Source organism: Piliocolobus tephrosceles, chromosome 5 (assembly GCF_002776525.5).
Source record: "Piliocolobus tephrosceles isolate RC106 chromosome 5, ASM277652v3, whole genome shotgun sequence".
Taxonomy (NCBI): domain Eukaryota; kingdom Metazoa; phylum Chordata; class Mammalia; order Primates; family Cercopithecidae; genus Piliocolobus; species Piliocolobus tephrosceles.
This window is the reverse complement of record NC_045438.1, coordinates 92,805,299-92,830,968: the sequence shown is the minus strand read 5'-3', so window position 1 is coordinate 92,830,968 and position 25,670 is coordinate 92,805,299. Positions and strand designations below refer to the sequence as shown.

General features: G+C 36.5%; 1 protein-coding gene across 1 annotated transcript in view; it reads right to left on the bottom strand.

The window, feature by feature from the left end:
• The window catches only part of LCA5 (lebercilin LCA5), a 52,348-nt gene extending 27,815 nt beyond the window's left edge, over positions 1-24,533 (bottom strand). Inside the window, exons 1-3 of the mRNA XM_023223090.2 lie at positions 24,271-24,533; positions 6,079-6,459; positions 268-797 (exon numbers count right to left, since the gene is read on the bottom strand). Of these exons, the coding sequence (XP_023078858.1) occupies positions 268-797; positions 6,079-6,268 (720 nt within the window). The 5' untranslated portion in view covers positions 6,269-6,459; positions 24,271-24,533. The remainder of the gene's footprint in view (positions 1-267; positions 798-6,078; positions 6,460-24,270) is intronic.
• Positions 24,534-25,670: the final 1,137 nt, after the last annotated feature.

Here is a 25,670-nt window from a genome sequence, read left to right as displayed (position 1 = left end):
CAATCAGATAACCAAATAGAGTATTTTCCCAAAATGACTATGATCCGTCAGTCAACATGTAGCTCATTAATGTACACAATCTTTTGCATCTTCCTCTTAAATATAAAATACTAAATTTTCCCGAATCTTTTACTTAGAAACAGTACTAAAAATAGTTTTCATTTCCAAGCAAATATCAAACTGCAATAAGCAATTTTAAGAGAGCACATTAAATGCCCAATAAGAAACATCCAAAGAAAGTACAATTAGAAGCTGGAGAAATTGTACCTTAATTCTTCTCTCGGTGTCATCTAACTTTAACTCTGCTGAAACTAGTTTCTTTGCCAAATCATCTCGTTCAGGTAGGTGTTTAGCTTCAGAGATCTCTTTCAGTTTCTGTAAGGAAAATTTTGTCCTAAATAGTTCACTTTCTGTATCTTTTACCCTTTTCTCAGTTGCCCGTTCTTTCTCTTGAGATTTTCTTAAGCGTTCTTTGAGTGCTGTAATCTCATTGTTATGACGAAATATAAGCTGTGAGATTTCATTTTCGGCATCTTCAAACTTATTCAGGGCTTTCTCCTGTCTGTACTGAAGCCTTTTCAAAGATTTATTTTCTTTTAGCAGCTCAGCTAACTTGACCTGGAGTTCAGATACTTCATTCTGCAGCTCATTGATTTTTAGCAGTCTTGCAGACAGAATCCGTTTTGTAACAAGATCAGTATCTTTCCGAAGTGGCTCTCTGTTGAGGCTCTGGGAGCGAAATCCCACTCGGACTCCCTTTCTGTTTGGTAGACCTTTAGGGCTTGGTTTCCGAGGGGCTAAAAAAGAAACAGGAATAATGTAGAGTGAAAGCTGTACCAAAAGTAGTGTTATTTATTCATCCTAACACAAGAGGGCCCATAACATTCTTTAGTCATTTTTGTCATTAAGAAAGGATTTTACAATATTAGTAAAAGGTCAAGTTTTATTTTATAGGTTTCTACTAAGAAAGGTGTGCAATATTTTAAGAAAGGTAAAAAATATTCTGATCCACCAAAAATGATATTTTACATAGCTTTAAAAGACATAGCTTTAAAAGACAGCAGTGTCAAGCTTTAACCATTTTTAACTTTTTAGATGAGATGGCAAGTCAGAATTCAAACATGAGCGTAATCAGCATCATCAGCATTAGCGTGGTACATAACAAACACTGGACAAAACATTGTGATATTCAAGTCATTCGTGTCAAGATATTGGGATCATTATTTGAAATGTGAAAATATATATTTTCAATTTGCATTTCTCTAATGATCAGTGACGTTGAGCTTTTCTTCATATGCTTGTTGGCCATATGTATGTCTTCTTTTGAAAAGTGTCTGTTCATGTCCTTTCCTCACTTTTTAATGGGGTACAATGAGATACCATCGCACATCAGTCAGAATTATTATTATTATTATTATTATTATTTTTTTTTTTGAGGCGGAGTCTTGCTCTGTCGCCCGGACTGGAGTGCAGTGGCCGGATCTCAGCTCACTGCAAGCTCCGCCTCCTGGGTTTACACCATTCTCCTGCCTCAGCCTCCCGAGTAGCTGGGACTACAGGCGCCCGCCACCTCGCCCGGCTAGTTTTTGTATTTTTAGTAGAGACGGGGTTTCACCATGTTAGCCAGGATGGTCTCGATCTCCTGACCTCGTGATCCGCCCGTCTCGGCCTCCCAAAGTGCTGGGATTACAGGCTTGAGCCACCGCGCCCGGCCAGAATTATTATTAAAAAATTTTTTTAAAAAATAGATGCCGGCAAGGTTGTGGAGAAAAAGGATCACGTATACACTGTTGGTAGGAGTGTTAAAATTAGTTCAACCATTGTGAAAGACAGTGTGGCGATTCCTAAGACCTAAAGTCAGAAATACCACGTGACCCAGCAATTCCATTACTGGGTATATACCCAAAGGAAAAGAAATCATTCTCTTATAAAGACACGCACATGTATGTTCATTGCAGCACTATTCACAATAGCAAAGACATGGAATCAACCAAAATGCTCACCAATGATAGACTGGATAAAGAAAATGTGGTACATATACACCATAGAATACTATGCAGCCATAAGAAAGAATGAGATCATGTTCTTTGCAGGTTCATGAATGGAGCTGGAGGCCATTATCCTTAGTAAACTAATGCAGGAACAGAAAACCAGTAACATATGATTTCACTTATAAGTGGAAGCTAAATGATGAGAACACATAGACATATAGAGGGGAACAACACACACTGGGGCTTATCAGAGGGTGCAGGGCAAGTGGAGAGAGCAGATCAGGAAAAAATACCTAATGGATACTAGGCTTAATACCTGGGTGATTAAATAATTCATACAACAAACCTCCATAACACACATTTACCCATGTTATAAACCTGCACATCCTGCTTGTGTCCTTGAACTTAAAACTAAAAAAAAAAAGGAAAAGAAAATGTATGTTTTCTCTACATTAATTACAACTTTATCTGGGGACAGGATGACAGCATATTATACAGTGAGATTTGTGGCTCAAATTTATCACTTAACTATTTGGACAATTCAATCAAACCTTTCCAAATCTATTTACCCAGCCCATAGAAAGAAGACAATGTCATCGACACAACTAGGTTTTTGGGAGAGTTAAATGTTCTACGTGTTCTCTGTTAGTAATAAGAATATTCCATTTATCGATGATTGAAAAAGGAAAACAGAAGTACAGGTGTGTTTCTAAATGCTTTCTCAGAAGATTTCTTTTCTGTGATGTTCAAATCAAAAACACCTAATTTGAGATGAAAACAAAAAATCACATTCTTAAAAATGTAAGTATATGAAATCTTTAAAGAATACATTTTAAATCACATTGCTCAAAAATTTGAAATAATGTTTTTATTTTTACTAAAAGTTCATTAAACTTAAGCCTCAATATTCAGAGCACCAGCCCTTTAAAAGAGGCACTTGAAAGTCTGCTAAGAATAATCATCTTTAATCTACATGGTGACTGCATTTTTTTTCAAGGAGAAAACACATTCCAGAGTACAAAAGTTTGAAGAAACACTAGAAGATCCAACCTTTCCTTCCCCGTTTCATCAGCCATGGATACTTGATTCCATTTTGTAAACAAGTAAAGAATAACAAGTAATTTTCACAATTTAACATTACAAACTTTCATTAAAAAGATAAAAGATTTTATAGAAACTGTTCTGAATGTGTATCAATTTGGGATTCCAGCTCTATAAATAACTGAATACATGAAAGGAAGCAGTAATAAAAAGAAACGAGGGAGTACTTAATTATTGCTACTTTGAAACTATGCTATCCATTATGGTAGCCACTGCCACACACAGCTTTTGAGAACCTTGACATGTGGGTAGCTCAAATTGGGATATGCTGTAATTGTGAAACACACACTGGATTTTGAACACTTGATTCAAAAATAAAAATAATTCAAAATATTCCACAATGTTTTATACTTACTATATGTAGAAATAATACTCATATATTACTAAAATTAATTTCATTTGTTTTTCTTTTTTAGCCTGGTTACTAGAAAATATAAAATTACATTTGTGGCTTGCATTTGTGACCTGCATTGTACTTCCAGTGGGCAGCATTACTTTAGAATATAATTTTAAAGTTGAAATGTCCATCATTTCAGTTTTCTTTCCCAACATATGTAGTTAATGGAATTTTGGTATATATACGCTATTATGGGATATGTACTCAGCTCTTGGAATGACAGAAACTTTATACATAAAAATAATTATATATGAAGATGAATGTCAATTGTTCCAAATATGGTTTTATTATACTGCTTATAAAACGAAACTTCACAGAGCAACTTGTTTTATATGAAAAGTTAAAGCCTAATAATATAAGAATCAGGATAAAAATTTTGAGTCAGATAAAAAAGGGTTTTCACAACCAACTTTCTGACATCCTAAAACTCTGAGTATAAATTTTTTAGCATATTCTATAACTACAAACTGACCATTAACCAGAACTCACAAATATTTCCAGCTTTCATCTACCTTTTTATTTTCATTTTTAAAACTATCGAGACAAAATATTTTAAACTATCAAGTGTTAATAAGAGTAAGAAGAAAGATGATTGTTGTATATATCATTCTTCATCTCTCTTTGTTATTAAGTCACTTCTAAAAAGTGGGTGGAAAATTGCTTTTTCTTCCTTCAGGTGTTAAAAATAATATGACTAATTTTTTTAATGTAAAAATAAATTATGCATTCACCAAAAAAATCAAGATATGTTTATATTGTTGAAAAAACAAAGAATAAACATATAATAAATGAACATGTATAACTAAAACTTATTAAATTTTGCCATGATAAATTCTGATGCAGCATAAATTTTATGCAAAAAAAACAAAGCATGCCGAAAATTAAGGAAGGGGAAGGAAGAATATGCTATCGAACATGCAAACCCGAAAATTCGTTTAAAATACTGTTTTTAATCACATTTGCTTTGTCCTTAGGTTAGTCTATACTGATTGCAATTTAAACCAAGAGAAATTAACTTAGTGTTTACGGAAACGTATCAGTTTGGTCTTGTTACTTGGTCTAAGGCAGACTAATTATCACAGATTTTAATTCAAAGGACAGTGTAAAACAGAAAACAGTATCAAGTCAAATTGAAGACAATAATTGAAAATTTCTGGTTGATGCTGGACTGCTTTTCACAGCTTTTCTCAATTATCTTCTCAAATAAGGTAAGGCTTACAAAGTTCTGACTCCTTAATTGGCCTCCTAAGTTGTTTCTGGGGAATGAAGAAAAAAATTAAACTATTCCTTACCAATAATACCCTAGGTATTTCTTCAGAATAACAGGCATTTTCTAAGGTTCAACCCTAAGATCTGTTTTGTTAGTTCTTAATTATACAGCAAAAGTTTAATAAGATATCATGCTCTCAACTACAAAATCATAACAGGCCCCTCACTGAGACAGATTTAGAGAAAGAGACCAAAATACCACCACCACCAAAGCATTGTACTCACAAAAAAAGAAAAAGAAAAAGGTTCCTAATTGTTATAAATGGTTAGAAGTATGGAAATCCCTGAGGAGCTAGACTGGGGGTCCATGAAAGGGTTTCTTTCAAAAGGAATACACATTCTTTGTAGTTTTTAATGAGCAAATATTATTTTTTGAAGTAAAAATTTTATAAAGGCAAACTTAATTATTCCCTTGCTTAACTCCTTTCAATGGCTAACTATTCCCCACAAAAATAGTCAATACATTAGCACAGGATGCAAGGTGTTTCATAATGTGGTCCCTTGTTTCCCTTTTCCACCCACAATTTTATCACTCCCTGCCTTGCAATCTAAACTCTCACCATTTTAAACTACTGCTGTGCTACTTTTATTAATGGGTACTGTAATTATCTCATTTGCCTTATTTTTCTACACTGTACTTATAAACCTTACATATTTTGTTACTAACTACAGTGGGGTTTTCTTGACCACAGATTTATTGAGATGCAGGTATTTGTAGACTATTATATAGTCAAATATGTATGAAGGCCTATTTCCATTCTAGTAATATTTTAATAACAAAAATGACTTCTAATGATTAATCCAGTTTCCATTACAACACACTACAAAAGAAAGCAAATTACACCAAAGGCCCCAATTCCATTCCTAGGTTTAATTTGAATTTTTACAGTAAACACTGTATTACCTAGAGTAAGCAATTTTACTCAATCTATTAAAAATGTCCCTTAACCACTTTATATCAATGCTTTTCCTAGTTTCCAAAAATGAAGATACAAAAAGGTACATATGATTTATAAACTTTTTTGCCTTTACAGTATCTTGGAAACCCAAAGACAAGCATTTCTTTAGGAAAAAGAAAAAACAAACAGAAGGCTTAGGTATGTTTCCTTCTGTATATTGTATGACTCTGAATATAACAAATTTAATAGTACCATCAAACAACATTTATATATAAGTATATAACCTATAAAATGTAAATCAGCCCACTTCCATGTATACAACAACATATATACTAATAAAAGAGTTTCATTCATACACGTTGTCCTTAAGCACTCAAAATGAGTCTTCTAGGTCCACCAGACTCTTTTAAAGAAAACTTACCTTGGTGATGTACTTGGCCGTCTGAAGTTTGTCTTTTAGGATTTTTTCTCCTAACACTTGCAGGTGAAGAACTGACCAGTGATGATCGGCCAGAAGATTGTGGCGTTTCAAAATCAGATGAATAAGAACAATGGTGTTTGTCTGACTTTCTTTCTTGATCAGTACCTGGACTTCTTGCTCTTTCCCCCATTATTTTGAAAAATGGTTTCTATTCACATAGTTTCACAGATTATTTTCTCCAGAGGAGACTATGACAATACTGAAAAACATTTTCACAGTCTTCAGATCCTGATAATATGCATTTCTGTGCAATCTATTTTCTCCAGAATGTATTTGTAGACCACAATTCACATTAGCATCCAGAAGACAAACTTTTTTGCCCTGAAATTAAGGAAGGGGAAAGGAGATTTATCATACAGTCTCTACAGTCGTTTCTACAATTAATTACAATGAAAGACACTAAAAGCAAAATAATACATAGCTCACAATTTTTAAAAGAGGCTACAATTTATCTATATTTTCACAGATAAGTTTTTTACAGTATTTGGAGGAACTACAGACTGTCACAGCCTAGACAGATAATAAGTACCTGACATACAACTACTTCTGAATAAATGTTAACTGAAGTTGACTGTTCAATTTTAAGAGTTATACCAGAGACAAATGCTGAATTTTAATGGACAATAATGACCAAATTACCAGTTTTTTCTTTTTTAGGCAGGGAGGCGGTGGGAGTGGAAGTAGTGGTGATAGTAAAGAACAAATCTGCTAATAAGAATAAATACATTTTGGGAGGCTGAGGCAGGCGGATCATGAGGTCAAGAGATCGAAACCAGCCTGACCAACATGGTGAAACCCCATCTCTACTAAAAATACAAAAATTAGCTGGGTGTGGTGGCACACACCTGTAGTCCCAGCTACTCGGGAGGCTGAGGCAGGAGAATCGCTTGAACCCAGGAGGTAGAGGTTGCAGTGAGTCAAGATGGCGCCACTGCATTCCAGCCTGGTGACAGAATGAGAGTCTGTCTCAAAAAAAAGGGAAAAAAAAAGAAAAAAGAATAAATAAAAATATCCAAGATTGACCACACCAAAAATGTAACACTAAAGTATATTTTTTAAAAACTAAAAGAAAAAATACTTGATTGGAAACATTTGCAAACATGACAAAAAAAATCATCATCTTCAATACATAAATATATCATCCTTTGAGAAACATATGAGGTAAAAGAATTAAATGGGCAAAATATATAAGACTCCAAAAAGGCAATACAAATTATTAAAGATTTTTCAAAATAATAACACTCAGTGTTGTCAGAGTTGCTATCAGAAAAAGATCCACAGAGTTTTCTGGAAAAACACTGGCAAAATGTATTGTCACTTTAATTATGCTTTAACCTTTGATACAATAATTTCTGGATTCCCATAAAATAATGCTAAAATTAGGAGAAAAGTTATGTGCAAATATTTAATGCAGTACAGTACAATTTTTTTAATGGAAGCAAATTAAATGCCTAATCATTGAGGAATAATTAAGTAATGTACAAATCCATACAGCATAATATCATGAAGCTACTGAAAATGTTTGCAAAAAGTTTGTATTTAAGGAAAATGCTTATACTATTATCGCAAAGAAAAAATTCAAATCAGTGCATACAGTATGATCTCAACTACACATATTCATTTAAAAAAAAACTGAAAACACTATTATTCTTATCTGAATTCAGAAACTGAAAATATTTTCCAAAGCAAGGAGTACACAAACACCAAAATAGTGCCTGCCTGACAACATAGATTTTGGATAATTTTCTCTCTCCATTAACATATTCTGGTTTTCTAACACAACAAAATTGGATTACTTTTATAATCCAATTTAGAAGAAACAAAAATCCCATTGATGAAATTAGTATTAAAAGTATTGTTCTTCTAGTAATAACATATGAAAGGACATGCACAAGGCAGCACTATTTATTGTAGCACTAATGTAAGTAGAAAACTAAAACAATAAAATGACCAATGAGAACTGGTCTTACAAATTATAAACATCCACACAATGAAGTATATGTAATACTATGAAGCTATTAAAGGAATGAAGACTATCTCTGTGTATTGCTCATAGTATGATGTAATCTCTAGGATATACAGAGAAAAGAAAGATGAAAAAAAGCATGTAGTATGCTACCATTTATCAAGGAAGAAGGGTAACATATGTAATTTTTTATATTTTTAAGTAGAAAGAAAAATCAAGTAATTAAGAAAAATAAAATGGGTTCGCTAGGGTAGTTCTGTCCAACAGAACTTTCAGCCAGGATGGAAATGTTCTATAATCTATGCTGTTCAAGATGGTGGCTGGCCACATACGGCTATGAAGCACTTGAGATGTTGCTGGTGTAACTGAAGAACCAATTTTAATTAATTTTAATTTAAGAAGCCCCATGTGCTGGTAGTTAGCTTACTAAACACAGCTACAGGGGAAGGAAGGAAGCAGAGTTTAGGGAAAGGGATAGAAGCTTGGCTTCTTTGTATATAATTTTTGTAGATTTAACATTGGAAATTATAATTTTTAGAAATGAGATTTTTGAAAAGCAATTCCCATAAATCAAAATAAAATTAGATAAATCAATCTACATACATGGTTGGTGGTAAAACTACAAAAATTAACCAGTTCAAATGACTTTAAAACACAATAACTTGACTTTATATTCCTAGTGAGACATAATGACCAAAAAAAAGTGTAAAAAAATTTTAAAGGCATTCAAAGAATCATATTGTGCTACTGAGATATTTTATTCTCAGACTTATACACATGTACTGCGAAATAAAACAAACAAGTAATTATTATTGGTGCAGCTGGGCACTAGAATTTTCAACATGGAAGAATTAAATATAAACTAATTTGAGTTTTAAAACTTTGACATTCAAAATTTGAATTATGAGTGACAGTATGAATTTATGATGGCTTTTATTTATTTTTTAAAAAGTTATTCACTTTGTTCACTGAAAAATCCCAGAAACAAGGAAAAAACTAGGAACATTCCTAGAACCCAGAAGTAGTGTCTATATGCCACTTCCCATTGAAAGAACCTAAAGTTCCTTGTGAAATGCCTGATTCCATTTCTGAGGGAGGAAACACACAAAATAAATCTAAGAATATAGCAGTCTGGTCATACTAGAAAGCAAGGAAGCTATCAGACACTACTGATGGAGTGTCAGTCAAATGGACTCAGGAGCCAACTTCAAGGAACTACTTGCCAAAGACAAGGCAAATTTGTCATCAATACGAATTATATCAGCAAACAATTTAAACATATCAAAAGTATTTAAATCCTTGAGTTCATATATTTTACAAAAACCTAATTATTCACCTTTGGAAGATGCTAGGAAACCATCTCATTTAATTTAAAAATTTATACATTAAAAAAAATCACACATGCATCTTGCTCTAATATACTCTTAAAAAGCTATTATCTGAAAATAACAAAATATTAGATGAGGGGAAAGTATTTCTTTATGGAATTATTCTAGTTAACAAATAAAAAACAAAGTATTAAAATGACAGAATTAGACGAGTGACATTTCACAACTCCTAAAGAAATAATGAAGCTATATAATGATCATAAATGGCTGCATCGCTCCAGAAAATTAACAGCCAGACACCATGTCTCTGATAGGACACTCTGAAGTAATCTTCCCTCCTCCCCACAAAAACTGAATCTGAATCTAATGAAGCCTCTAAATGTAAATGACACTGAAAGTATGAGATCAAGGTACAAGGAAGCAATCAGAAAAAAATCCAGACTGTAGCAAACTCTACAGGAAAAACTAGATTCTTTAATGAACGAACTGCAAGCAGAACAAGAGAGGAGAGAAGAGGGTATTTATATAATAAGAAACTCTTAAGAAACAACCACCAAGTACAATCCATGGACAGTATTTCAATCTTGATTACAATAAATTGTATTAAAAAATTATAATCAAGAAAATTTAAACACTATTTATTGTTATTAGAGACAGGGTTTTGCTCTGTTGCCTAGACTGGAGTGCAGTGGCACAATCATGGCTTACTGTAACCTTGAACTCCTGGGCTCAGGCAATCCTCCCACCTCCTGAGTAGCCAGACCTACAGACATGAGCCACTATGCCCAGCCCTGACCACGTATTTAATATTAAGGAATTCTACTGTTTTAGGTGAGACATTGATACTGTCATTATCTTTTTAAAGAATCTTTATCTTTTAGAGATATAGGTGGAAATATTTATAAATAAAATTGTCTGAGGTTTGCTTCAAAATAACCCAAAGGAAAATGGGTAAGGGTAGAGATACAAAATTGATCATGAGTTGACGATTATGTAAACTGATAGAAGACTTTTGAATTCATTATTCTAATATTTCCAATTCTGTATTCGATATTTTCTTTAGAAAAATATTTTAAAAAGCAAAAAAACACTCGACTTTGATTTTACCTCTGATGTGAGTGTCTAGCAATCGCAGTCTCAAAATTACTGTATCTAAAATCAACAATTCCTATGGCAAGTACTAATATTAAAAATATACATAAATCAGCCTGAATCTTTTACTCTGCAATCATGTGAAAAAATATTTACACATAAAAAAAATTGTCTAGAAGAAAAGAATAATGATAACAGCAAGTAAGTGGCTCTGGTAATATGTAAATCTGGAGAGTTTACCTCTCAATGTAAGTCTAATTTTTTAATATGTAAAAAGATAATATTACTAGTAACTACTTTAGAGAATTCTTGTGAGGATTAAATGGGATAATTCAATAACTATTACACAGTAAGAACTTGGTAAATATCAACAATTATATTAGCAATTCAAATACATATGAGATGCTCAGTAAATTATAACTGATGTTCTTTGTCAATAACTTTCAGTTTAAATTCCAGTAATATAATTAAAAGTTGGTAAAGATGAAAATTATTTGTTTACATTTGCATAGCAGAAGTAGCTTCCTATGATCTATACTATCTAAATCCGAGGGGCCCACCAACTCTCTATGGACAAGAGGAAGAACACACAGTGTTCTCTCCCTGCTGCCCCCAAATATATCCACATAGTTCCATAAAAATAAATAAATAAAGGAAATATCCAATGCCCCACTATCCAAGTCCTGCTCCCTGAAACAACCATTTTAATGGCTTATACCTTTATGTGGGTGCTGTATCTTGAGTTAGCAATTTTAGACTATGAAAGATGAGGATTTAACTCACCCTTCACTTTATATGGTTGCAACATGCAACTACGTGTTGGTTATGCATGGTTTTTCTCTTAGAATTCCTAATTGTCTTTTTTTCCTATTAAGGGGAAAAAACATTTCTTATATCACTAATATCTACCAGCTTCTTAATCTACCAATAGTCTTAAGTCCATTCCATTCTTCCTCCTAAGGACATTTTCCTTGAATTTCCTATTCTAATTTAAACCAACTACTTTCTAGACCTATTGTACTGCTGTCATTCTGGAATTACTTTTATTAAATTCCTGAGTTAGTGCACTATTTCATTAACACCATGTCATCTTTATTAGTTTCCATCATCATTTTACCGGTCCACATCCTTAAATAACTTCTTCAGGAAGAATTTATGGTTTAGGAAGTAAATGTTCTAAGTCCTTGCATGCCTGAGAATGTTGTTATTTTACCTCACACTTATTACTTTTCATACATTCCAAATTCTAGGTTATCTTCTCTCAGAACTTTGAAGACACTGCTTCACTGTCTTTTAAACCCTCAGCATTGTTTGTGAGACATATGTTATAATCATTCTTTTATTCAAAATATATCAGCATTGTTTGTGACACATATGTTACAGTCACTCTTTTATTCAAAATGTATTTCTTGAGCTCTATGTAGCCGTAATGAACAAAAAGTCCCTGCCCTAGAGAATTTACACTCTAGTTATACTAAAATAGATTCTCATTCCTTTATAGGTTATCTTTTTCCTTTTTTCGCTCCCTAGGTGCATTTAGGGCTTTCCCCCTTGTTATACTGAAATTTCACAAGAACATGAATACCAGTGAGCCTTTTTCATCGTGTTGGGACCCTTTCTCCCCCTCTTCCTTTCAATCTGGAAATCTGTATCTTTAAGCACCAGAGGTTTTCTTATATTGTTCTTCAGATAATTAACCTTTTTTTCCATTTTCTTTTTGAAATTTCTCCTAAATAATAAGCCTGCTTTTTTCTTCTATTTTCAAAGAGTTTTATTCAATTTATCTTCTAGACTATCACTTAAAAAATTATGCCAATATCTTCATTTCCAAGAACTCTTTCTTGTTCCGATTTTTAAAATAATTATTCTGTTCTTGCATTACCGAGGTAATATATTTTTTTCTCTGAGAATACTACGTAAACATTTTCTGTTTAAAGTCTCTTCTGGTCCAAGAATTACCACTGCTTCATATAGTGTCAGCTTTTCTGTTTCTTTATCTTGGGCTTTTTATTTAAAACCATACTTCTGGTTTTATTTATTTGAAGATAATTTCTGATTGATCATTTATACTTAAAAAAAGAGAAAAAAGAAAGAAATGAAACCACTCCTAGGAAATCCCCTCGGTTTAGCAGACCAGCTGGACCAATTCCTAGGACCCATCTTTTACACCTGGGCTAAAACAATGTCTATCATAAATATCCTGTTCACAGGAGAAGAAAAGGGAATAATTAGGAAAGTGGTCATAGCCATCTGGGAGAGGCAACACCCTTCCAGGCAAAAAGTCTTGCCAGCCAAACAAAAATTTCCAAATGTCAATCCCAACTGGAATAATCACAATCCCAGGACTGGGCCCAAATGCAGAACCTCAGGAAACTAATAATCAAAGGGATCAAAGAGTCCACTCCTGGGACACAAAATGTCTCAAAGGCATTTGAAATTCAACAAGAAAAAGAGGAAATTCCCTCTGCATTCCTGCAGAGGCTCAGAGATCAAATGAAAAAATACTCCGGATTAGATCCGGAGGACCCAGTAGGGCAAGGTCTCGTGAAAGTTAACTTTGTAACTAAGAACTGGCCTTGCAGGCCAGGGAGTGCAGCTGCAGGTGTGGGGGCGGCAGGAGCCACAAGCCGGAGCAGACAGCCAAGATAACAGTGGACAGTTTGGGAAAGCTAGTGTGAGTAAACCTCTGGGTCACTGGGGACCCCAGGCTCTGTGTGATGCAATACTTAGGAATTATGGGTGTACAGGGATTTATACCCTCAGTAAACAAGTATGTGGAAATTGTGTAACTTGTCAAAGGGTAAACAAAAAGGTGATTAGAAAACAGGCCACAGGAGGAAGGCCTCCGGAACTAAGACCATTTCAAAGCATTCAAGTAAATTTCACAGAAATGCCCAAAGCAGGAAAACTAAAGTATTTACTGGTAATCATAAATCACCTTTCCCTCGGGGTGGAAGCCTTTCCTCTTCCAATAGCCACTGCCGGGAATGTGGTCAAAATAATATTAAAACCAATTTTACCTAGATTTGGCCTGGTGAAAAATATTAATTCAGACAATGGGAGTCACTTTACCTCAAGGGTGTTAAAGGGAATTATGGAAGGTTTACAAATTAAATGGAATTATCACACCCCTTGGCATCCCCCTTCCTCTGGAAAGATAAGAATAATAAATCAAACTCTCAAAAAGCTATCACCAAACTAACCTTAAAAACTAAAATGCCTGGAACCAAATGTCTCCCAATAGCACTCCTTAGAACAGCCCCAGGAAAAAACTTGGGATTGTCCCCCTACAAGTTATTATATGGGCTCCTATATTTTGGCAGAGCTATAAATCTCCCTACTATGGAAACCAAGGATCAATTCTTAAGAAATTATAAACTGGCCATATCCTCCACCCTGTCATCCCTTAGGTTGAAAGGACTTCTAACTCAAACTCCGCCTCTTAAGTTTGCTATTCACCACTTCCAGCCTGGTGATTTGATGCTGACTAAAACTTGGAAAGAAGATAAGCTCCATCCAAGCTGGGAAGGTCCCATCAAGTGCTCCTAAGCACTGAAACAGCCATGCAAACAGCTGAAAGTCAGCAGATTCACTGTACTCCAATCAAGGCACTCGTAAAACAGACCCCAGAAGGGAGGGCAGGGGAAAACAACAGTAAAAAGTGCATGAGTCACCTAAGGAACCCTTAAAGTTAACTCTAAAAAAAATCTAACAAGAAAACGTAGGCTGGCCCCATGTCTGGAAGTTAATATAGCTAAAATGGGCTACTATACAAAAAGCAGAAGGTCAAAATGGAAACTGGCAGGGAACTCCTCCCTACTCAATCAAGTTGGTAATTAATGTAACCAAGATGGTAGCACTCCAAACTATAAGATTTAATGCCTGCCTGGTCTTACTCTGTGGGAATTTGAAAAATTAGAGACAGTTCTCACAGGCAAACAAATATCTCTGCCCTTAACCAGATACAGGTTACAGTAGTGCATGATTCTGCCCCAGCTGGGATGATGTATGGTAAACTACCCAATTTCAGGGTTGGATAGTAAACACGGGGTGGGTAACTCCGAGCTGGAGACCCTTAAAGAATAAATTACATCTGCCCAAGGGCTCCCTGCCAAATAACTGCCAAAATTTAAAATGCAATCCTATACTCATCACCATTAACAATCCAGCTATTCTAAACCAAGAACCAAAGGAAGTGTCTTGGGTATATGGGCAAGGAGCAGACATCACAGGGAAAGACCCCCTAGGGCAATTCGTTCTCAAAAATGAAGAACTCAACCTCCCATTTGCCAGGGACTACTCCAACTCCAAACCCCAATAAACACTTTAGTCCACCAAATAATAACCCTAAAAGGGTAAAAATAATTGAGGTAAAGAATTTAAGGCAAACCTTAGAAATTGAGACAGGGTACAGGGATGTGAATGCCTGGGTCGAATGGGTCAAAATTTCAGTACAAGCCCTCAACAAGAGTAACTGCTACGAGTGTGCTGCAAAACAACCGCAGGCAAAGGTGGTTCCATTTCCCCTAGGATAAAATATCAATCCTGAAGGAATGCGTTGCATGTTGGCTCTATACCAGAACAAGGATGCATAGGAAAATGAAACTTATAAAAGTCTGTCATTGCTCTTTCCTGCATTGCGGAAGTCAAATCCCAGAGCAATTCTCTCATTCTCTATGGGGAATATAAACCACTCCTCTTGTCTCTCTAGGCAGGGGGCAGAGTTCAATAAGCCCATGGGAGAATTCTCAACTTGTACCCACATCTTAAACATCAGTGGTAAGGCAATGGCAATCACTCAGCTCTCCACATACCCGGTGCTAACGTCATGTGGTATGTGGAGGGAAAAAGAACCTCCATTAACCTGTTACCATCTGATTGGACCAGGACTTGTGCTTTAGTCCAACTGGCCATTCCCCTCACCCTGACCTTCCATAAGATTTTCAAAAATACACATGGCCACAAAAACCGAAAAGATGTAACAAATTCTTTTAAGCCCAATATATGTGTTAACTCAACAGGAGTCCCTAGGGAGATGCCTAATCAACTTAAGGCCGCAAACCAAATACCTGCTAGGTTTAAGTCAGCACTCTTCTAGTGGTCAACTATTAATAAGAATGTGGATTAGATTAACTACATCTATTATAATCAACAAAAATCATCAATTATACTCAGACGCCCTCAAAGAGGTAGCTAGCCAGTTAAATGCCATCAGCCAAATGGTCTAGGAAAACAGGCTTGCGCTAGACATAATACTAGCAAAAGAAGGGGGCATATGTGTTATGCTGGGTGGGAAATGTTGTACTTTCATTCCTAACAATATTGCCCCAAATGTAACCATCACAAAAATTTTACAAGGACTAACAACTCTAGCCAACAAACTGGCAGAAAATGCTGGAATTAATAACTCATTTTCGGGCTGGCTAGAAGGCTGGTTTAAAAAATGGAAAGACATGGTAGCTTTAATCCTTACATCTCTCATAATTGTGGCAGGAGTCTTAACAGCAGTGGGATGTTGTATTATCCCTTGTGAGGGGACTAGCACAGAGATTAATTAAAACAGCTATTAATAAGCAAATGCCCATAACTTACCAGCAAAATAACCTGCTACTATTAGAAACCAAATTAAACTCACTCTCCTAGAAAGAAAAAAGTTAACAACTTCTAAAGCAATTCAAGGACCAGAAGGCTTTAAATAAAAATGAAACCAAAGAAAGTAGAAAAGAGGAGTGAATTAGTGAAAAAATATTTTAAATGGTCCACTTTCAAGGCATGATAAATCTAAGCACTGGCAGCCAACCTGCAAATGTAACAAACCACAGGGCTCATGCACCTAGAAGGTCACAATAAGTGAACAGAATGTAGAGGAGGGGTCAGCCAATAAAAGGAAAGAAAGTTTAGTTATTGGGAAATCGAAATTTAAGAAAGGAAGGGGATGGTGTAATCTATCAGCCTTATAAGGTATCCTTATAAGGCTAACCTTATAAGGTATCCTTATAAGGCTAACCTTATAAGAAGTATAAAACTTAGGCAACGTCCAGGAAGATTTTAACCCTATAGTGAGAGGTGAAGCCAGCTGGACTTCCTGGGCCAAGTGGGGACTTGCAGAACTTTTCTGTCTTACAAGAGGATTGTAAAATGCACCAATCAGAGCTCTGTAAAATGCACCAATCAGCTCTCTGTAGCTAGCAAGGGAATTGTAAAATGCACCAATCAGAGCTCTGTAGCTAGCAAGAGGATTGTAAAATGCACCAACCAGCGCTCTGTAAAATGGACCAATCAGCGCTCTGTAAAATGCGCCAATCAGCAGGATCCTAAAAGTAGCCAATCACAGGGAGGATTGAAAAAAGGGCATTCTGATGGGACAGAAACAGAACATAGGAGGGGACAAAGAAGGGAATAAAAGCTGGCCACCTCAGGTAGCAGCAGCAACCCGCTCAGGTCCCCTTCCAGGCTATGGAAGCTTTGTTCTTTCCCTCTTCACAATAAATCTTGCTACTGCTCACTCTTTGAGTCCATGCCATCTTTAAGAGCTGTAACACTCACCACGAAGGTCATGGCTCCATTCCTGAAGTCAGCGAGACCACAAACCCTCCGGAAGGAACCAGCTGCAGACACAATAGTACTCAACCAGTGAAGAACTGGGGGAGGAACTTGTGTGCTAGGAGATAAATTACCTGCTGTAGCTGCCCTGGGTGTGCCTGCCTACCAGACACCCAATCTGCAAAACCACTATTAAAAGTATCAACTATTAAAAGTATCACTTTCACTGTTCTTTGTGCCTCTGATTCCATTCGATGGGTTTAAAAAGGTAAGCATATTTCTCACAGTGATAACAAGAACAGCCCCAGGGGCACTAGAGAATATATTCTTTTCTCTGCTAAACTTCTGATTAGTTAGGTTCTATTGTGAAATAAGGTAGGTTTTTCTAACCTATGTGTAATACTTATATCATCTCACAATTCACCATTGCCTTTAATAAGCAAGTACATCCTTAGGAAATATAACAACAAAAATAGCTTAGCTTTCCTAGAGAATGGAAACTCAGACACTTGTGAAAATTCACTTGCAAAAAATTAGTCCTTAGTCCTTGTAGAAACTTGTAGCTGCCTGGCTAATAGCACTTCAGAAAAATAGCTCAATTAAGCAAACAGGCAAATAGAATATAAGTTAAATAAAAAAGAAAAGACATAAAAAAATTAGACCAAAAAAAGAGAAATAAAGATGAGGTAAAGAAAATAATTATTAAGTTTTCTTATAATGTATAAAGCAATAAAAACTACTATGGCTTAACAAGATTACATAACAATTTGCCACTGGACAGGACCCTAGGAAATCAAGTCTTTCCTTTGCAAATATTTAGGAAACTGAGGCCCGGAAAAACAAAATGACTTACCCAAGTTCACAACTGGTCCAAGGTCAGAAAGCTCAGTTAGTAAAACCTGAAATAGACTATAAGTTTTCTGAGTCTTAGTTGAGTGACCTACTCAATATTTCGATAACAATCAGATGATAACTACCTCATCTTTGAAGCCACCTCCACCTGTATCTATCCCATCCTCTTTGCCCTCTCAACTCTGCTAAAACTGAAGAAGCATTTCTGCTCCTTTTTAAAGCTAAACTTTTACTCATCTTCTTTCCCATACTACCTCTCAATGTCAAGGATTGTGTTTCCGCAATTGTGCCCTCTCTACAGGATCATTCCTATCAACAAAGAGGTGCTAATGAAGCTGATGCTTGATTCCATGTTCTGCTGCATCTACAACCCAATTTCTCTACTCCAATTTTCCAATAAATTTTTGAAGAGTAATCTTTAACCTAGAATGCTATCACTTCTTTTCCCCAAATATTTCCTTTTGAACCCACACTAGTCAGATTTTCATCTCCACCACTCCACTGAAACAGGTTTTGTCAAGCTCACCAATGACATTCACCTTCCTAAATCCATCAGCCAAGTTTCTTATTTCTTCTTTTACACATCTCCTCCCACCATCAGCCAATTTTCTGTCCTACTAGTCCTTAACCTCACAGCAGTGTTTGACATAACCAACCATTCCCCCTCCTAAAAATTCTCTTACTTGCTTTTCCTGGTTTGCTTACTACCTCACTAGCTGTCTCCTGTCAGTCTCCTCTGTTGAATCTGCCTCCTCTTCCTGATCTCTAAATGTTGGAATACACAGCGCAGCACATGTTACCTATACTCTCTCCTTAGGTGATCTCATCTAGACTTCATTTACCCTGGCTTCCACATTCATATATTCACCTTCCTACTTGACAGTTCTATTTGGATATCTAAAAATCATTTCAAATTTACATGTCCAAAACTGAAATCATTATCTGTCCCTTTTCCACCTCAACTCTTTCCTATGTTTCTGATCTCATTAAATGGTAAATCCATCCACTAAATTACTCATGACACAAATCTAAAGATCGTCCTGGATTCCTTCTTCCTACATCTCTCATTCAAACCATCTGTAAAACCAGACACTTTAATCTCCATACTGTATTCCAGATCTGACCATTTCTTACTGTCCACAGTGCTACTGCTGTAGTCTAAGTCATGTGAATCTAGTCCACATCCACGTTTTCTCTGTAGGACTTCTGCAATAACCTCCTAACTGATACTCCACTTTCATCCCTGCTTCATGTCAGTTTTTCACACAGCAGTGAGAAAAAGCAACTCAAAACAGAAATCAGACCAGCACTGCTCTCCTGCTTAATACACTTCAATGGTCTCCTATGGCTGTCAGAGTCCTTAACCAGGCCTGCAAACTCATACAAAGTCGAGCCCTTCTGTCTACTTCTCTATCCTTACATCACTCTTCCTCTCAAATTTCCTTTTTCAGGTAAGCTAACCTTCTTTTGTGCCTTCAACATAAACGATTTTTGCCAACAGCCTTCGTACTTGCTGCACTAACTAGAACTTCACAAAAGTGGTTCATTCTCTTCTTCCTGTTCTCAGCACAAATATAACTTTCTCAAAAATGGCCCCCTGACAATTTTCTATTAAAGTGAGCCCAGTCACTCTATCCTATCACTCTGCTTTATTTTCTTCACAGACCTTGTTACTACTGGAAATAATCTTACATTTATTGTCTTACCTCTACTACTAAATATGACCCGTGAGACAGAAATCTTATTTGTTTAGTTCACCATAGTAAACACACCACCCACCATTCATTATTTGTGAAATGAATGATTATAATGTTATTTCAAATAGAATATTAAGTTCCATTTTATAAGATTTTCCTTTTTGTTTTAAAGAAAATGTTAATTAAATCTTCCCTCTTTCAAAATAATTGCATATGAATTACTTAAATCTCTAAAATTCCTGAGAGAAAAGTTAGCAAATCAAAAAGTTTTGCTCAGAGTCACTGCCATTGTAAAGCTGAAATATTTTTTTCCAGGTTAATTTTAAATAACTGAAAACCTAATAAGGCTTCAAACAAAATGAATTTCACCTGCAATTACAATAATAATTTCTGACTAATGTAATGACTAATGTAATGTAGTCATAATACTACTGAGTGAATATAATTATTCTCTTTTTTTTTTTTTGAGATGGAGTCTCGCTCTATTGCCCAGGCTGGAGTGCAGTGGTGCGATCTCAGCTCACTGCAAGCTCCGCCTCCCGGGTTCACGCCATTCTCCTGCCTCAGCCTCCCAAGCAGCTGGGACTACAGGCGCCTGCCACCACACCCAGCTAATTTGTTTGTTTTTTCAGTAGAGTCAGGGTTTCACCGTGTTAGCCAGGATGGTCTCCATCTCCTGACCTCGTGATCCGCCCACCTCGGCCTCCCAAAGTGCTGGGATTACAGGCATGAGCCACCGCACCTGGCCCATTCTTTTTTTTTTTAAAGGAAAGAAGTGATCTTAGATGAACAGAACACTGAAGATTTATACTCCATGTGTAGCTCTGCACTAATTTAAACCAAGAATGAGTCAGTTAACAGTTGTTTGTTGTGGGGGGGAGTAGGGGAATGACGGGTACTTGTATGCATCCCATTAGTTCCCCCTCAATGATAATCGAAGAATTTAGATAAAAGCAAAAAAGGAAAATTATAAGTCTTGCACTCAATTTCAATTCCTAAGAACTGTTTATTTCCTAAAGCTGGCTAAACATGCTACTACAGCAATAATAGAAAGCTACCAAATCTAATTCTTGACATTGCTCATCCAAAAGTAAACTCTCCTTTAAAAAAAAAAAGTAAAAAGTCCCAAACAGTATAGGTTACACATAACAGGTAAAAAACAAAACAAAACAAAACAAAAACATAACCTAAAGATCCTCGAGTGCCAGAAGTTTATCTCCGATTACAAATGAATCAGAAAACAAATCTAAGCTACAGAGTCCATTGTATATAAATATCATAATGGTATCTAATTCATCTGACTCTAAGTAAACGATCTCAGTTTTAAGAAAAAATGGTAAAATCAATAAACTGTTAATTTCCTGACATATCCCTGTGCTCAGCTTCTTTGTATAAAACATTGCTGACTGGCTACCTTTGCTGCCAGCAAAAGAGTTCACACAACAGACAACTAGGCAAATAAAATGGAAATAAACTTAAGTGAGAAAGATATAAATAAGGACATTTCTCCTGCCCCCAAAAAAGATGAGATAAAAGTAAAAACCATATTGCTACATTTGGTTTTTCTCCTTTGCTGAAGAGAAGCAGTTAGTTTTTGTAGAAAACTACAACTGTTTCTCTTCCACAAAGGAGAAATAAGTTTCTCCACTCTTCTAATACATGTCCCCACGTATTTATAAACATTTTCCTTATTCTGCTACTTATCTGCATAATCTTGCTTAAAAACCAAACTATTTTTAGGTAAAAATAAAACAAAAAATAAAACCAAAAAATAAAGTTTAGATTTAAAGTATGATCAAATATGACCAATCAGGTCACAGTAAATGCTACACTTAAAATGTAAGATATAATCAGCTTATTTTAAACACTTTAAACAATGGATCAATTTAAAGCATCTTAAGTACAGTATATATTTCCAAAGTTTAGTCAGTCAAATGAAAACATCATACAATGTTCATTCATTCATTAATTTGAAAGACATTTACTGAACACCTACGAAGTGTCAGGCACTGAATTACAGATGGAGCTGAAGATACAAAAATGAATAAAATACAACTGATCCCTTACCATTAAGTAATTCCCAACCAAGAGAGAAAAAAAAAAATAATACGACAGTCTATAAGTACTAATGATAAAAGGAAGCAGAGGAAGCTTAGTAAACTCAAAACTAAGATTAGAGGACAGAGGGAGTTTGAGAAGTTTTCTAGAGGAGATAATACCTAAATTGAGTCTTACGGTATTAGCAGAGGTTAAGCACAATTATAATTTCATGAGTGTGTGTGTTTGAACAGTGGGGTAGTAAATGAGGTTAGAAAAAGAAGACAGTGAAGTACGACCCTGTTTCAATAAGAGGATGCAGCATCTGCAAAAGTAAAGCACTAGATAAGCATGGCATATCACCAAACAGCAAATACTTTACAACTGTGCTGTCCAACACAGCGGCTTCTGAGCACCTCAAATGTAGCTATTCAGAATTGGCATATGCGGTAAGTGTAAAATACATGTGGAATTTTGAAAACTTAGTACATAAAACAGACCATAAAATAGCTCGTCTATAATCTTTCTTATATTGACATATGCTAAAATAATATTTTGGATATATGTGGTTTAAAAAATCTATTAAAATTTCATCTGTATTTTATTGTGTCTACTGAAAAAAATGGATATATCTCACATTCTACTTCAAATGGACAATGCTAGCTTAAAAGGGTGGGATTGGCTGGGGAGTAGTGCTAAAGTAATAAGTGGGACTGGATCGGGTGGAAGATAATATCACAAGAAGAATCTCTATGTCATTAATAAGTTGGTTGGAAACCAAGGCTAATATTATCAGATCTGACATTTGCAAAGATCCATCTCCAATCCAAGAATTGGAGGGCAGGAAAGCTGGAGGAAGAATATCAACTGGTCTCGATAATCACTGACAGATAGTGTTTTGAAGGTAGTATAACAAGAGATTGATTCATAAATGTTTTTCAAGTAAGATAAGCTATACTTGGTGACAGATTAATTATGAAGTATGAGAACAGAGAAGAACGTGAGTAAATTCCAAAGTTTGGGGCTTGCAAAATTAGGAGAATGTGGTATTCAAGCAGGACAGCTTTGGCAGGGAAAGGTGATGGGTTCAATATTGGACATATTGAGTTAGGGATGCCTATGAATGGGAAATTTATGTGGAAATACCAAAAATTAGCTACAGAAGTTTGACAATAACTCAAAAGTTCCAAATCAGAAATAAAACATTGGGAGAGTGTTAATAAAACACAAATAGTGTAACCCAAAGGAGAGGAAGAACACAGCCAAGAACACAGAGTAAAAAAAAGAAGACAGAAGACTGGATTATGGGGAAAACCAATAATGAAATATAGTGGGCAGAGGAAGAAGATCCCACAAAGGAGTTGAAGAATGACAGGCAGAAGAAGAACCCAAGAGAAGGGTAGCATCTTTATTTTAATGGGCTTCCATTGTGTCCTACAGAATTATAGTTCTACAATATGTTTAACGGAAGAGATGTGACTGAGAAAAGAAAAATATCTTTTCCAAAGTCACAAACTACTTTTTGATATTTAAAATGATACTTTGTCAACTTAGAGAATCAAAACAAACAATAATTTCCTGTAACGTATTTGGATAAAGATACTAGCTAACATGTAGGAAATCACAAAGTGAAATATTTAAAATGGTAATATAGAATTTAAATGTGGAACAACTGGAAAAAAACATAGATTAAAATAACCACGCAAAAGAAAGAGGGAATGAGTAAAGAACTGGAAACATCGGTTTTACCATTCTAAAAAACATATAGCCACTCCCAAAAACTAATTTAAATGACTTCTGATTCCCAAGACATCGCTAATGCAAGTTCTTAACGTGAAGATAAAGGAGGGCATAAATATGTATGTGCCCAAGTATACTTTCCAAAGAACGAAGTGAACAAAAAAGGGGTTTATATCAGATGAACTGAACCAGGGCTCTTCACTGTTAAACACTACCCCACGGTCTATCTAACGTAAACATACTATATCTGAGTACCCACTCCAACTCGAGTGTGCCAAAAAGGCACTTTTTTTTTTTCTTTTATTTGCTAACCATCTTTACTCCTCTCATCCTATCCATGAAGGATGTATAGAAATATCACAGCCTGGACAAGTACGGCTTTCCACTCTAATAATAACACATCTATTATTATCCCAGAGCTACCAAAGCCTCCTTTTCCTTCTTGGCCCTTGGCCCTGCCCCTCCTCTCTAGTCTTGAGTCTCCAAGGGCCTCCAAGGTTTTCGTTTTGTTTGTTTTAATAACTCTTAACCCCTTCTCTAGATCCGCCTGCTCCCTTCCTTCTCTTCCCGGTCCCTGGAAGTAAATACCCCTTCCCAGCTCCTCTCCTCCTAACTTCCCAGTCCCCCCAGTGCCGGTCAACCTCCCTTCCTCGGGACCCTCTCAGGAGCCGGGCTCTTTACTCATTTTCCAAGGTCTTCCTTCTCCTCGCGGTCCCTAAATCCTCCCCGTCCCTAATCCCTTCATCTTCCCTGCTTTAAGAACCACCCGCAGGCCCCCATCCAAGAACGCCCCTTCGCCAACTCCCAGACGCTTCACCCCAGCATCACCTCGCACCTCCACCTCCCCCGCCGTCTCCACGCCCACTTCAAAGCCCACCTCCAACCCGCCAGCTCTTCCACAGAGCCGATGGCGTCCCGCCTCTTGCCTTCCCTCTTAGGACCGAACTCCCATCTGGGGCCTCGGCGTCTGGCCGCCAAAGAGTGGGTGCCTGGCTCCTGCAGAGGCTGCGGGGCGGGTGCCGAGGTTGCCGGGCTGCCGGAGGTTTGAACACAGGGATAGGACAGGGGCGAGGACCGCGGATCCTGGGTGGCAGCAGCGGTAACCTGGGCACCAGGGTAACGGAGGCGGAGGCCTAGACTGCACTACGAAGAGACCGCAGCCAATCATGATGACTCTACTCGAGCTCCCATTGGCCTCTGTCTCCAGACGGCCCTTTTTATTGGCTTCAGTGGAACTGGAAGGCGGGACGGCAAGTGCGGGAGAAGGCCGACTGCTCTAGCTGTAGCGGAGACCTCAAGTAGGGAAATTGGGGCAAAGCGCGGAGCGCGCCAGGCTCCTATGGGTTGTGCTGTGCGAAGGCTTGACTGCTGAGCTTAGCGGGCTCTGGGAGGGACGCGGGCGGAGGGCAAAGTGGGTTCATGAAATGAATTGTAAAATTGGCGACTGCTTAATGTAAAACACTTAATTGCTTAGATTTCCTTTGGGAAATAACTTGCTTTTAAATTGTAAACAAATTACAAACAAACGGCAAGTGCTTCTGGGTCTTCTTACCGAAATGGCTGATTCAGGAGGATACGGGGTGAGTGCACTAATGTTCCTGCCTCGAGATCCTGGCCGTGAATCACCAACGAGCCGTGAGTTTGGCTTGAAAGTGATTTTTAGGTTTTGGAACGGGTTTGGGGTGGAATGGCATCTGAAATATTGCACACAAGTTTTGTTTTGAAGGAACGTTTTGAGGAGCATGTCAGTAGCCTATTGAGAGCTGATGTGTGACATATTTTCTCTTTTAAAAATGGCGTTAATTGCTGGAGACAGGGAAGGTGAAAAAAAATCCTCTTTCATGAGGGCTTTAAATGCTCCGAGCCATCTGATTATCAAGGTGGTTTAATACTTACTCTGGCGGTTAATTGCTCACTGGCCTTTACCACCATTCTGTAGAGAATCTAATATTTGAAGGCAAATGCTTCCCAATGAATCTTCTAACCATGAAGATTGGTAATTCCTACTTCTCGCCTAACCTCGTTTTTCCACCTTTGCACTGTTTCAAAGCTTTCATTTTATCCTGTCAATACATTATACTTCAAGTTACAGACTAACCCACCCAAACAATATTGTGATTAAACGTAAATTTCTGTATGCGAAATATATCTGTACAAGATGGCAGTCGTCTGTTAGTGAAAATAAGATGAGTAATCCCTAAATTGCACTGAATTACTTTTCATCAATTCTTTAATCTATCTCTGCTGACACTCTTAAAATAGCTCACTGATGGACTC